The sequence below is a fragment of the Perissodus microlepis genome, chromosome 22 (assembly GCF_051167445.1).
Source record: "Perissodus microlepis isolate ML-2025 ecotype Zambia chromosome 22, ASM5116744v1, whole genome shotgun sequence".
Lineage (NCBI taxonomy): Eukaryota > Metazoa > Chordata > Actinopteri > Cichliformes > Cichlidae > Perissodus > Perissodus microlepis.
In genome coordinates, this window is record NC_140481.1 from 7887861 (window position 1) to 7903994 (window position 16134).

A 16134-nucleotide genomic window follows, 5' to 3' on the forward strand; every position below is an offset into this window, starting at 1 on the left:
TTAAGTCTAATATACCCTAGTAAGCTGTAGTACTTTTTCCTTTGGGAAAGTACCATCTGTGAATTCTGCAATTCTGTTGAAGAAAGATGTTGAATCTATTTAATTATTCTTGAAAAATAATTTATTTCTGTGAATTTTTTTCACCCTGCATCAAATTAAAGTTGATTACATTGATTAAGCATCATGAGGAAGAGGCTGGTTCCCTATTTTCTTTTGCTGGGAGTTTGCAACCCTATTAGTTAGGTTGCTTAATATTTCTGCTAAGTACTCTTTAAAATACCAGAATAGGGAGGATGGAGTAGGTTTAACTTTATTAGATTGATCAGTGTTGCTGATCTATGAAATATTTTGGGTGCAGTGTTTTGTTTTGTTTTTGTTTGTTTTTTTGTTTTTGTTTTTTTACATACAGGTATAACAGAATAGCTTTAGTGTTGTTGTTGTTGTTTTTTAACTTGAGTATGAACTTATACAAAAAGCAGCAAGATATTAAAAAAACAGTTTTATTGATTAAAAAACACACTATATCGGATTCATATTGGTATCGGCAGATATCCAAATTTATGATATCGGTATCGGTATCGGACATAAAAAAGTGGTATCGTGCCATCTCTAGTCTGGTTTACCTCTGTTTCTTTCTTGGACCACTTTTGATAGACACTGACCACTGCCCATTTTTTCTGCATTCAACACAACCCTCTGAGGACAAAAGTTTTAGTTTAACTTGAATATATCCCACCCACTAACAGGGACCACGATATAAATTGTGATGGCTGCATGCAACCACACAATTGAAATACTTAGATAATATTCATTTGATCTTTTTGTCTTATGTTTACATTATGCTCTAAAGCTTCTGTGATCATAAGTTAACTAATTTGATATTTTGAGTTTACCTGTAATGCATGACAGCACTAAGCTATAGTCCAAATGGTGGCATAGACTTTGCTTTGCATTGTTTGTTATTTTATATAGGTATATGTTATATTAATTATATTTCTGCTCTTTCTGAGTTACCTGATCTCTGCTCCAGTCCTTCCTGGTTTGGCTGAAAGTGGAGGCTGAGGGTGGAGCTGGTTTAAATGCAGAAGCCAATAAAATGGACTGGACCATCTATTGTGATCATGTAGGGGGAATGGGGTTGTTCTTGAATGATGGTTAGCTGTCATCTCTCTAGTTTTCACCTTTGGTGTATATAGTGGTTTGTTCATTTGCTATATAACTGGAGCTGTTTCTCATTTGGGCAGGTCAGTTTGTTGAGTTATGTTTTTGTTAAGTGACTTTTGAGTAGCGTTCTGTTAAGTTAACCTCTTTTATGGGACCACTTGGTTCTTAAAAAGTTTATTTTTGTTATTTTGAATTTTTGTAATCATCTTGTCATTTTTGGGGTATAATAAAACCCATTTTTTCAAAGATTACATTTGTGCCTGTGTGTTCCTGGCTGCTTGGTTCATGACATAAATATATAATAACAACTAGGCTTCTTGGCACATGATGATTTGGTATTGCACTGCAGTATACAGTGGATGAAATATACAGTTCAGATTTCAAACAGCACTACAAAATAACCAACGCACAATAGCACACCATAAAGTGAACACTGAGTGGTCAGTTCAAACACAATACATAGTACTTAGTGTGTACAAAAACACTCGTGCTATTAAAATTATTGTGCTTGTTTGACTCTAAGCACACAATTTAACCCACAATTCTGACTGAAACTGTGACTTTTTTTCTCCTTTGTTCTTCCAGTTTATCTTTGATATACCATCATTATACTTCACTGAGGAGGTTTGAGGGTTTAAGAATCATCTGTTGGATGATGACATAAATGTGTATAATGTTTTCTCATATTCCAGAGTGATGCTGTCTTTCCAGATATTTGAATATGGATTCCTCCTGGAATCAGCAGAAAGACAAAATAATCATTTTTTTCATATGTTTTTTTACAAATGCACACAACTTTGCATTTACTGTGAAAGATTATATAAAACTGGGGGCAACAAGAAATGTTGTAGTTCAGCCACCAAATGTTAATGATCTCTAACTTTAAAGTTTTTAAAGAATGAACTGAAGAAGCCTCTTGGGTGAAAGGTGAAATGTCTTCAAATAGCTTGAAGAGTCCAGTCACCTTCTGTCATTATTAAAAGCCTACACAGACTTAAATATGCTGATTTAGTTTAGTTTTTTTGTTTTTTTCAGTCAACAGTATGGTATATCTTAAAAGTCGGTGTAGAGAAATGATATTTCTCAGACAAATATTTGGCTTGTTACACATAGAAATGCAAATTCAGGGACAAGTGGACTGTGACTATTCCTTGAGTTACCAGATGTTCCAAACTGCAGGTTGTCTGCGTCTCCTGTAACAGCATGTGCCATTATGTGTTGATGCAGCATGGCTAAATCAACCAGCAAGACTTGTCCAAGTCTGTTTGGCACCAGCTCTGAGATGGCCTCCGCAATTAGGAGTCCACTGTCACTGCTTACGCTCTGTCACAAAACTTTCACGGTAATTTGTTCTAGACTTTCCAAATAATTAAAGCAACATCACTTTTGACATGTAATGCATTGTGTACACTCCTGTATGCCACTGCTATCTAACAGCATAAAGCAAGGCTTTCCCCTGCTGGCCTTTTATCGAGCCTTAGGATTGCTTTGCATTTCAAGGAGGTCCCACATCACTGCATTCATAAACAGAGACAGCAGTGAGCAGGAAGAAAAGCAATTTATTGGGAAATGTTTTCCACCCCTTGACTTGATAAAGTGGCTTAACATGTGTGCATGAAAAAAAGCAAGAGTGACAACGTTTGTGAGTTAGAAATGGATGTTGAAGACGTAGAGATCTATGCATGAGCTGGAGATACATTGACTATTAAATATTAAACAATCTGGTTAAAATGGTCTCTTTTAAAGTAGAAATGAAACACTAGATGTCTGTATAAAGACATCATGGTGTCTTGCTCTCTAAAACGTACACATATTTAACGCTGCCTGTGAAGCTGCATTTAAGAAATAAGTGCCTAAAGTTAGACTTACATTAGTTTAAGCACTATTAGCATCAACCAGCCAATAAACACAACAATTGGCAGGTTGACTGTGCTGGTTGGTTAAAACCTTAAGCACTGATTTCTTAAATCCAGCTTCACAGGCAGCGTTAAATATGTGTACGTTTTAGAGAGTATGGCTCTATAGTGTAAATTAGCCTTTATATATGATATGTGTTTCATGTCCACTTTAAAATATTTTTTTCCTCTCAGTACAGAAAAGGAAAGGGAACGGTCGACCTCTGAAAGGATGGTAAATAAAGCAATACAAGCATCACGAGATGGATCTCTCACTGGAGGAAGAAGAGCTCTCACAATCAAATGCAATCATTCCCAAACTCATTTAGAAACTGTCAGAAAAAAGAAAGATTTTAAGGTAGGATAACTAAGCAAACAAGAATAACTGAAAACCAGTATTATTAGGAACTTATTACTATAGCAACTACTTTCTGTGCTTTGATATTTACCATGATTATGGTGCACTTGTTAAGGTTAAGTGTCATAAATCGACCTACCATGTTTTCTACACGCAGTTCATAAGGCATTGGGTTGTAGACCATGAGCTGCACTTCACAAACATCCCCTTGAACCCACTGGAAATCTAGAGAAAGATGGACATAAAAACATTAGATTTTAGTGGTATTAAAACCCAGGTGCACTTAATGGTAAAATCCACCATAACACTATGACGCCATTCATGATCAAAGGCAACAATCACTGTTTTAAAAAAAACAAACAACCAGGACTTTTCCATTCCTGCTTGATATACGTTTTCAGCTGTTCAATCAGTTTGTTACATCTTTTTCTTTCATTACCAAACAGGAAGTTAATTAAAAAAAACTTCCTGGATTTTTCAGCTAAGCAGTGATGACGTATACAATGCCACACAAAACGTATAACACTTTTTTGTTTAGATGACAGATTACAAAAGGAACTTGTTTTCTTTTCATATGCTGTTAAACCCTGGTTCAACTAATTTCCATGACCTCTCAGTAAAAGGGGGAGAAAACCTGTAAGAGGCTGACAATCGGTCACACTAACCATGACAAATGGGCAACAGCTACGCACTGACACATTCCAATAGACAAGAAACAGGACAGAGCAGAAGAGCAGATCCTCTTGTTGAGCTTGTAACGCACACCTTTAAGTGTACAAGGACCCAGAGTGACTCTAAAAAGGCTGTAAATTTGATTCCTGTGGTCGTCAAAGCGGCACAGATTTCCTGTTCTTCCCTTGACCTTCTGAGTGACCAGTGATGCTCCAACCACACTTCTATATTTTCAAACATAATGATAGCGAGTTTGGTAAACTACAATTTTGCAAATATTGACAGTATAAACTTTAATTCATAGGTTTCCATTTCTAAAAGCAATTAATTCTGTTTACTTACTGGTTTGTGAGTTATCAACATCATTCTGATGGTTACTTAAGCTGCAAGTAATGTTTCAAAAGCTTTGGTAATGCTTGTACTGTGTGGCACAGCTATAAGCATCATCTGAATGGCTATTATGAAGCCATCATTATGAAAATGATGTTTACAATACTTAACATGAAGCACTAAACTCAATAACTTGAGTTTATTATATAATATTACACTACAGAATATTTCTAATTAACTAGGCAGCCCGATCGCTTGATGATACTTTAATTCTGAGGTCAAGTTGAAAGAAAGGCAGTTGTGAAATGTAAAAATGAGGTGAGAGGTCAAATATGACATTAAATTTCAATGCAAACTATAATGTCATATTTAGAATCCCCATATAGCATTCCTCTACATACCTCAATGTTATATAAACAATAGCAGTAAGAAACAGCATGTAGCATTATTATAATTTTGACCTTTTTATTAGTCTATTGACTTTAAAGTAGACTTTAAAGGAGAGGTCAGAGGTAAATGTGACATCAAATCCAAGTGTTTTTAGAGTACTTTCTATATTCTGACAACATGCACCACACTAGGAATCATAGTTTTAAAGTTACAAGGCTTTTTGTCAGCAACCAATCAGTCAACCAATAAATCATTAAGTCCTTGGTGGAGGTAATAATGGACAATGATGTTGCAGATGGGCTAATGTCAGAGGAAATTTAGGTCATTTTTTTCAAATCAATATTATGATTAAATTTAATCTGACTTGCTAGTATATTTTGACATGAATCCATATGGCACAAATACGAATGACAAACAGGTCGCAGGACAACGGCACGGCTGGACTGGGTACCTGTCAGGCCCAACATTAACTGGATATGTTTAGCATTGACCACAATAATTTGCTAAGTTATGATGATTTATGAGTGAGAGCCGTCTTCCCGTTGCTGCAACATACACAAGTGTCTCTGAGATACCAGCAGCTTTGACTAGACTACAGTATTTGAAAGAAACAAGAAAAGAAATCATTGTGTGTTAATGTTATCAGAGTGGACCTGTTAAAGACTCTTTTCAGAAACCGCTACAGCTGTGTAACACACAACAGTAAACACACTGTGGGCCATGTTATGAATACAGATTGTGTGGCACAAAATCCACAGTAATTTGAATTGATGCATGCGCTCTTTAAGGCTTGATGGATTTCTTTTTCTTTTCTTTTTTTTTTTTGTTTTAAATGGGTCATTGTTAGTTCACAGAAAGAAATTTATTAAGCTGTTGTGATGAGCTACCAGCAGTGATACTGAGATCAAATTATACTAGAACTTAATTAAAAAGATTCCAGAGAAAAGGGTTTTTAAAGGGCAGGGTAAAAGGTGTGCTCGCATTATGGTTTCTGAAAAAGATTTTCAAAGTACCAAACAGTCAGGAAATGATCAGAGAAACTGATCAGGCACTGAGAACCTGACAGAAAACATTTCTTCAACTTTGAGAGAAAAGTATCCATGATTCCTGAATAAGATATTTAAAGTATTGGGGGTGGGGGGTTAAACGCATTGAAATGCTGCTGCAGTAGTCCCATCTCCATTTTGAAATGTAACACATTCTAGTCCATTTGGAGAGCCTTTTGCTGTAAATAGACTTGCAAAAGAGGGCCTTAAAATCCTACCTCAGACCCTGGCAGGAAAAGGGATTTATGGAAGGCAAACTGCAGCCATGCACCCTGGGAAATTAAGCTAGTCAAAAGAAAGATATCTATAATATGAATGTCTGGAAAGTCCCACACAACCTCAGGTCTGGCTCACAGGCATACTCTCATAGCCAGCCAATTAAGTGTGAAATACACCTCAGAAAACAGGGGAAAAAAAAGTGGATTGCTTCCATCTTATTTGTGTTGCTTCAGTCTTAGCTCCTCAAGTGACCATTGATATTCAGCACATATCTACAAAGACTTCATCTCTTTCAAAACTCTTTTTACTTCCCACCTCAGCTGCTTATAATGAAGTACAAATACTTCATATTACTGTACTGAAGTAGAGTTTTTAGGCATCTGAACTTTTCTTAAGTATTTATTTTTGTCAACTTTCTACTTTTACTCCCTACATTTTTAAAGACATTTGTGCTTTTTACTCATTACATTTTCAAAACAGACTTACTTGAGGGAAAGTTTTATTTCCCATCACTGAAACATCAAACCAATTTGAGACTAAGTGGAGGGGCAATAGCCCATAAGACCATACACGCCAACCCTCCCGCTTTTTCTGGGAGAATCCCGAATTTCAGTGCCCCTCCCGAAAATCTCTTGGAGCCACCATTCTCTCGAATTTCTCCTGACTTTCCTCCCAGACAACAAAAATGTAAAACCATATCCCAGAATTCATATCGCGGCCTAACCAACTCCAGTTTCCAAAAACGGCAGCAGCTATTTCATTTTAATATTACTCTTATTACTCTTTCTGGGTCGCAAAATAAACTTTTAGCATATTTTCAGGCGAGAATGTAGGTGTGTAAACTTCAAATGTAGCTGAGCCGCCGAGAACAACGAACTCCCAGCACATCCTTTTCAAACCCCCGCGGTCTTTCGCTACTCAGGTTAAACATGATAAGTCACTTAGATAACCTAAAAATGTTATTGTTTGACTTTTTTCAGTTTATTAGTTCCTGAGTGTATTAGTACACTGTGGCTGAGATTAAAGTTATTAGATTAGATAAAATAAAACTTTATTAATCCCTCTGGAGGGTTCCTCCGGGGGTTTTCACACAGCTGAATAAACGTCAAACAGAAAACTGATTAAACAGAAGTGTGAGATGGTCGAAAATTTACGCCAGCGTCCGGTTATATTTTAGATAGCAAGGAGCAGACGGCAGAGTTTCACTCCACCGAGAGAGCTTGTGACATAATTCTGGAGGCTAGACCGTCACAGTCGCTCACTTCCAGCCTACCCGGCTTTCGAAGGACCCGGCCCACTTAGACCACGAAGGCCGGCTCCTCAGGTAGATGCAGCCTCTGTATTTGGACAGCCCCAGCTGGAGGACAGCTATAACGGTGACATTTAACTTACTTTAAATAAATAATTACTGTAAAATTCAAGTTGTTTGTATATGTATACCCCCCCCTTTGAATGTCTCCCTAATTCTGAGGTCTCAAGGTTGGCAAGTATGCATAAGACACAATCCTATTGATGTGTATCATCAGCTTATCATGCAGAAAGAGATGAAAGAGAAAAACATAATTTATGCATCATTAATACTACTATACTCGGGGCAAAGCTGGGCCAGAATTACTCTAAAAAGCATTTTTTTGGTGCAGATGTCCATAAATTCTGGTCGCGGTACTTTAGCATCTAACCAGCGTTACAGAAGAGGAGTGAGGATGAAGGGAGTAATGTTTTTTTGTTTGTTTTGTTTTAAATTGGCAGGTAATGTCAAATACAACATCTCTTAACAGCTCAAAAAATATTAGCAAACAAAATGTTTGTGTCCTGCATTTCCCAGGGAGAGAAGAGTGTGAGCCAACTTCACCCAGAGGTGGAGGAAGATGTAGGAAAGACAAGAAAGGTTAAATTTTAAGGTAAATGCTGCTCAGTGGCATTTGACAAACTGGAAATTTAAAGCTGTCACTAAATGTCCTCGTTTTTTAAAATCAGATATTGGATCTGTATATGACGTGAAGTTGTGTTGCTTTAATGTTGTCCTGCAAAACAAACTGAGGTATACTAACTTTGTCTTATACAAAGGTTGCAGGAAAATACAAGCCACTTTAGCGTGGAATAAGTAGGTTAGCTTGTCATACTGTGGGGAATTTACAGTAAAGGACTTTGTGTTCACGGTCATAGTTGGGTTATGTCAAGTGTAGCAGAAATGATACTTCAGTTTATTCACATAATTAATTCAAAGCAACAGCATCACCAACAGAGGCTGGCTGATCAAAGCCTGTCCACAAAGAAAATCTGCTGGAGCTCACAGCAGAAAAGATCCGGTCCTTAAGTCTGACGTCATTAACTATGTCTGGGCCCAAACTACGCTGCAGGTCCATAAGTCAAACGATCACTGCAGCATTACTGGGAGTTGAAAAACTGTCTAAATTCTTTCATCTTTAATAAAATGATCAGCGTTGCTGCTTTACCAGGTGTAACAAGTAAGTTTAACATCCAGGCATCCATGAAAACAGAATTTATTCAATTTAACAGAGTTACAAGTTAGCAAGAAGTTAGCTCGCTAGATTCCACCTAAACATGATATGCCATGTACTGACTGAGAGACTTCTGAAAAATTTAAACGCACAGCTCTGCTATCACTTCCAACATAAATGAAGACAGACAAATAAACAGCAGTGACGTTTGTAGGTTTACTGAAGTTGGGCTAGTTGGTATATAATGATGTGCTACGTGATCGCTAGCGACACAGCTATGTTAGCATAACATAAACACAGTGAAGCTGGAGGATGAAGCCAACTTTTTTCCACTCTGTAAAAGTTAACGTGACGTTCCCGATGGTTAGGGACAAATGGAATCGCGGGGCAGGATACTGTAAATGGACTAAACTTCAGTCAGGAGAACAACTGAGATAATCCATCCACAATACAAGGTCAGTCAAGTTAGTCATTAATATACTGCTGCATGGGCTGAGCTGTAGTTACATCATAAGGTTTTAAAAACTGAGTTTTAAAATGATTAGCGGTAATAAAAACAGAGAGGCCAGCAGTGATCACTGACTGTTTTTAGGGGCTTGTTCAGACTAAACAGAAGATGCAAACCATAAAAACATGTTAAAAATAACAACAGCCTTATTAAACGCAGAGTAGTTTGGGCCCGGAAGCAGGGTTTATCACGTCATCACTTAAAGACCAGATTGTGATTCTTTTCCCCACACAAAGCCACTACAACCGATTTTAGGGTTGCCCCACCTGTTGCCGCATCTCACTTTAACCCTCGACTTTGCTCATGATTCTATTTAGGTGTTAACGCAAAATAAAAAAAATAACACTATGTATTCCCATGTTTTCTCATTTATTTTATTACTATATTAATATAGCAACAAGATTCAGTTAGCTTTGAAAGAAAAAAAATGGTAGAAATGTCCTTCAAAGAGCTGCATTTCAGAGCCTGTACATTTTCACTTTTACTTGAGTAAACAAAGGTCAAACATTCCAGTGTTTGCATTTGCGTCGTTAATGGTAAAATTATTTTGTTAAACTGTCTCTCATGTCCTGTTAGAATATTTTTTTAATAAACATTTTAGAGATAAGATGTTAGGGGCTGTTACTGCACCCCACTGTGAAATACTGTATTTAACAATCAGCAGCATTCATCTTTTATACTAAATTATATATGGTCAGCATATGAAATTAGAACCAAAGACTGGACCAAAGCTTAGTTTCTGGGCCTGTTTAAAAGTGTTAATAGTCACTAATTCCCCCAGATGAGAAACATTTTTAAAGCCGTTTTTTTGACACTGTAAATGAGAGAATTTAATCGAATTTAATCCTTTTGCTATGTGCCATTGTCCTTGAAAAGGATCTGTGGTTTTATATGACAACTTGTGTTTTCAGCTTCTAAGATGAACCTCCTATTATCAAACGTCAAAAATCCACAGACAGGTTGATGTCTTGTTTTGCCAAGTTTGTAATTTGAAGTAACAATTTCTAAAAATACCTGCAACTGCCAGCAGCCCTCAGCCTCCTAGTACAAACACCTGTAGTGTCAATTGCAAAATCCAACATCACCTTCTTCTCAAGCTGACCTCTGACCTTTAGGTCAAGGCCACGGAGATTTAAACTTGTCTGACATTTTAACTACATACACTTACGGTATCAATTTGAAAATCCTGCATTGTGGCGTTCTCAAGTCACAAAACACACAACATCCTGAATGTCCTTCAAGAAGTGTGGAGAACTCAAAGAAACTACATCTGCAAAGTTTTCTTAATTGAGTTATGTTTCTTTTAAAGAATAGAGGTGGTCATACCAAATACTCACTGCCAAGCTTACTACAATTGAAGAAATTCTGTTTTTGTCTTATGTACTGTATTTGTATGTATATATGCAGCTTTTAATTAACTCCCTGCAAAAGAAATTACGGTGGTTATAATCAAGTATAGGATCTCAGCAGCTGATTTCAGCAGGGGGGAAAGTAAAGAAAAAGACACAGGTCTGCAATGACTTTGGATGCAAACAGAAATGAAATAGATAACTGCTGAGTTTGGAGACTGATGTAAAGTTAGCCAACACAGCACTGCAGCATGTTGAAAGATCTCAGTCTCAGCTTAAACAATACAGACTGTCATCCAGAGACAACATCACAATTATCATTTGCATTGTCACATTAAAAAGCCAATATTTTTTCTAATTTATCATCTCAGTAACCTGTTGACCCACAACTTACTGCCTTTTACACTGACTGCACTGGTTTAGAATGGTTAACTTTGTCCAACAGCTCTCTTTTCTCATGCCATAAGGAGCTGTAAAATTAATCTTTCTAATTGTTTTGAAAATGCTTTGAACAATAAGTAATCCTCTAATACGCCTACTGTCTCCCCTAAATTAGCTTTTGTTTGCTAATTTCGACAGCAGCACTTGAAATTCCTGTTTTCCCTCTTTGGTAACTTTTTTGTAAATGAAACTTCAAACAATCCAAACAACAGGAAGCTTCATGTGGCAAAGTTAGGAGGCAGATGATCAAATCTTACAGTGCAGGTGGCATTCAGGACTGAAACGAGCCATTTGTGACTAGACTGACCAGGTGTCCCACTTTATATGGGGACTATAGGACAAGATTTCTGTTCCTCTGGCACCTTTTTAATAGCTCTGATTTCTAAACATCAACACTACAGACATTTTCAGTTTCTGCAATGTCTGATATTTATCCAGTGGCTGCAAAGAAAGCAAGGAGGGCTGACTTCTAACTCCATTAAACTTCATAAATCCTGTTGTTCATGGATCCCCGGATGTTAAACTTTATTACAACATCTGAAAGAGCAGACTCACTGATCACACTGATCATTTTATTGCAGATGAAAGAATTATGGCCATTTTTAACTCTCAGTGATGCCACACAGTTTTGATTTTGGGAACAGAAGAAGATTTTGGATCAGGAACTGACTAAGACTTAAAAGCTAGATTATTTGTCCGATAATTCCATTCAAATGTTCCAAAGGGCACCACAAACAGCGACGGCAGCTTATGTCAGCATAACTGCCAATCAAAACAGCCGTGCCCCTCACTTTGAGGGTTACCAGTCCCCACCATTTCACAGCTTTTGTACCAGACTGGAAACATCTATGGGAGTCTATGTGGATTGACTCGCTTTTGAAACCAGGTTTGGACACTTCAACTATGACCCAACACGGTGGCATCTTCACTAAAATCATAATTGGACTTACCTATTTTCTTACAACGCTCCTCTCCTCTGTTGTGCATGATGATTGGTGAGTAGATGAAAGGGCTAGCATTGGATATATTCTGTCCCAGCAGGCCTTTCACTTTATGGGGCCGCAGACTGACGGGCAGATTAAGGAGCTTCACAGATCTATCAACGAAGAAATAGTGGCATGGGTTACCGTATTTTTCCACAAGTATTCAAGGTTTAAAGTTCCTTAATGATCATTTGACATGGCAGCAATATAATAATAATAAAAATAATAATAATAATAATGATAATAATAATGGATTGCATTTATATAACGCTTTTCAACACCCTCAACACGCTTTAAAATTCCACTATTCATTCACTCTCACATTCACACACTGGTGGAGCAAAGCTACAGTTGTAGCCACAGCTGCCCTGGGGCAGACTGACAGAAACTAGGCCCCTCTGGCCATCACCAGTAGGCGGTAGGTGAAGTGTCTTACCCAAGGACACAACGACCAAGACAGACAAAGCTGGGGATTGAACCGGCAACCTTCCGGTTACAAGATGAGCTTCCCAACCTCCTGAACCACGGTCGCCCAATATCTAGGCAACCTTTTAAAGAAAGTTATTTACAACTGCTTATGTAATATATGGTATTTCAAAGTGTTTGTGATGAACATTCATATTTATTAGAGCCCACTGTAAGAGAGAATTATGGTACTATTCTTTGTTAAAAGTTACAAGTTCAGCAAAACAAAAAAAGTACAGGAACTTGAAGAAAGTGTGTACTCCACTCCTTACATTATACACAAACAATTGCAGGAATCAGAAATATCTGAATCTTAAGTTATTTATAAAAACAATAAAAAAATAAAATAAGGAAAGGGACTGTGCAGTGGTGGTGCAGAAACTAAAACCAATGAAATTAGCTTCAATCTGATACCTACAGGAGCTCACCGTCTGCTTTGAATTAGTGGAGAAAAAACTGAAGTGACAACAGTTAAGTATTTAGACATTCGCCAAAGTTTCCTTCACTTCAATGACTGTCAGTTACACCATATGAAGTATGCTTGTTAACGAATCAGTCAGTGCTTGAATAACTTTTTTTTTTTAAAGAAAGCTTAGGGCTTATGATGTGGATAAAAGCATTATGTTACTATTTTATAGGACAATTCAAAATTTGATTAAATGACTGGAAAGACAATTGGTCTGTGCCATTCGTCTCCCCTTGAAGCACATATTTGAAGAGTATGTGGTAAATCATCAATTATTAGTTAAACTTTTCAATGACAAAAGGTGAAAATTGTGAATGTGTGTGTGAATTTAATGTTATGCTATTTTATGTGCAATGTCCCACTCATTTGTCCAAGACAAATTTCTGTCAGGGGAGACAAAGGCTAAACTAATCTAATTTTATTGCATGGAGTGTGGCAATAATTGACATTAATTTAAAACATTGTAACTCATCTCTCAAGCGTTTGACCATCAAACCATAAAGTGAAGGGATCACTTGATCAAAGTATAACAAAAAGTCAGTTTAACTTCAGGGACAGCAGTCTCTCCAGACAGAAAGCATAAACCAATGTGGATCCATTTCACTTCACTTCATTTGTTGTGACAACATGTGCACTGGAGAGGCAACATCTTACTTTTTTTTTTTTTTTTAAAGAAAGAAATCGAGCCACGCTGGAGTAACATTAACTAGACTGCCACCTTACCGAACAATAGGGAGCTTTGTGAAGGGCACTGGAGGTAGCTTCAAGCCATCAGGAAGGGTGATAATCTCCATTCCACCAGGACACTTGGAGGTGTAGTTCTCCAGACTCTGGGTGACTTCTTTCTTCTCTATAAATGTAAGAGCGCATCACAGTGAAAAAAAATCCATGCCCCTAAAGTAAACTAAACATAACTCTGTCAAGGACAGGAAAGTAACAATTACAAACATGATGTGAGCACCGATGTAGAGGACTCATCTTTGTGTCCTACATAAATTAAATGGCATCATTACTGACTTCTGAGATATTCCCTCTCAGCACTAACAACCCCAGTCTTAAAGAAAAATTATAGTTTATAAATTGTACCATCAACACCTGCTCACCCAGCCACAGGGTGTACTTCTTACAAGTGTGTCCACTAAGGGAGGACTTGGAAATATTTTATACACATCTGTGTGCCTTTAGGAGGATTAGGAGTATGTAAGGGGAGGTTCTTTGACAGGCTTTTTGTAATGGCAGATGGTCATGTTCGTAGACTCTGCTAGCCAGCAAGCAAGACAGACACCTTCTTGAAGTACCCAGGTAGTGTAGGGACAAACTTTGCTTGTTGGCACAGCGGTAGTTCAAAGTTTGCAATGACAGCAGGATTGTTTTAAGTGGTGTGCATCATTCTGGTTAAACAAACCAAATGAAAGCAAAAAGAGCCACTTAATGAAAAGACCAGTTATGATCAGAGTGAAAAAAGGAAGAAGAAAGAGGGAGAGTTGAGCAGACAATAATTATATATAATAATACATTAATGAATAATGTTACCGCATCTAGCAACAAATTGTCTTTTGCTTACATCAATAATTAACATTAGTGAACTTAACAACCAGAAGAGACTAGTATCAGCTCTGAGTGTTTATCCTTTTACTAGCAACTAACTTGGTGTTAAATATGTCATTAAATTGAATTTAACCTAAGTATCACAACAATGCTGATTGCAATAAATTTGTTAACGTCACATTTCAAACAGACTATATGACAGACTTTATTAAAGGTGTATAAATCAAAAAATTAAAGATAACTTATAGATATAAAAACATTTTATACAAGCTGTAGACTGAATAGAAATGCTAACAGGGCTTTGGAGTTGACGTCACGCCGCAATGTATTGTGGGAGCGCGACGCTATTTTCCAGGTCCACAAATCAAAACAAACACACTGTGTTGGAACGACGACTACAAGAAAGATGTTTAAAAGCAGCTCAAAAGAGAATGGACTGTACAGGGTGGGCCATTTATATGGAAACACCGTAAGAAAATGGGAATGGTTGGTGATATTAAAGTCCTGTTTGTGGCACATTAGTATATGTGAGGGGGCAAACTCCTCGAGATGGGTGGTGACCATGGTGGCCATTTAGAAGTCGGCCATCTTGGATACAACTTTTGTTTTTTCAATAGGAAGAGGGCCATGTGACACATCAAACTTATTGGTAATGTCACAAGAAAAACAATGGTGTGCTTGGTTTCAACGTAACTTTATTCTTTCATGAGTTATTTACAAGTTTCTCTTTGTTCACAGCCATTGACATGTCGAAGAGGTTAACACGTGAGGAGCGGATCGAAATTGTGTTGATATCTGATGAATGCAGTAACCGGGTCATTGCAGCAGATTTCAATGCAAGACACCCTACGAGACCACCCATCTCCCATGCTACAGTTAGCAAACTGCTTGCTAAGTTTCATGAAACTGGTTCAGTGTTGGATTTGCCAAAATGTGGACGCAAGAAAACTGTCACTAATGAAGAAACATCAGTGGCTGTCCTAGCTTCATTCAGCAAGAGCCCACAGCGTAGCACTCGCCGCATGTCACTGGAGAGTGGCATTAGTCGAACATCCCTTCGGCGGATACTAGCTACTCACAAATGGCACCCTTACAAACTCCAGCTACTGCAGCATCTCAGCGAGGATGACTCAGATCGGCGCACAGAATTTGCAGAATGGGCAAAACAAAAATTGGAACAGGACCTTCAGTTCACGCAGAAGATTTTGTTCAGTGATGAGGCAAACTTTTATGTGAATGGTGAAGTTAACAAACAAAACCACCGCTATTGGTCTGACACTAACCCACATTGGATGGATCTCTCCAAGACTGTTGGAACAACAAAAGTGATGGTTTGGTGTGGTATATGGGGTACAACGATAGTGGGTCCATTCTTCATCAATGGAAACCTCAAGGCCACTGGATATTTGAAATTGCTACATGATGATGTTTCCCTCTTTCTGCACTGAAGCCGGCACGTTCCCTGAGTTTTTCCAGCAAGATGGTGCACCACCACATTATGGGTGCCAGGTCCGAGCATTCCTAGATGAACAGTTTCCTGGAAAGTGGATTGGTCGTCGTGGGCCAGTTGAATGGCCCCCAAGGTCTCCCGATCTGACCCCCTTAGACTTTTATCTTTGGGGTCATCTGAAGGCAATTGTCTATGGTGTGAAGATTAGGGATGGACCGATCCGATATTACGTATCGGTATAATCCGATACTGACGTAAATTACTGGATCGGATATCGGAGAGAAATAAAAAATGTAATCCGATCCATTAAATATCAAAAAAAGCACCTCACAAAACTTGCGACATGGCGTAACTCGGCCCATAACCGTAGTACGTCGGAGCAGTGTGC

General features: G+C 37.8%; 1 protein-coding gene across 2 annotated transcripts in view; it reads right to left on the minus strand.

The window, feature by feature from the left end:
• Positions 1–16134, minus strand: part of trappc9 (trafficking protein particle complex subunit 9) — a 235203-nt gene that overhangs the window by 180028 nt on the left and 39041 nt on the right. For both annotated transcript variants that reach the window (XM_084919346.1, XM_084919345.1), the window contains 3 exons: positions 13472–13598; positions 11785–11930; positions 3557–3642 (listed from right to left, as the gene is read on the minus strand). In XM_084919346.1, the coding sequence (XP_084775472.1) occupies positions 3557–3642; positions 11785–11930; positions 13472–13598 (359 nt within the window). The remainder of the gene's footprint in view (positions 1–3556; positions 3643–11784; positions 11931–13471; positions 13599–16134) is intronic.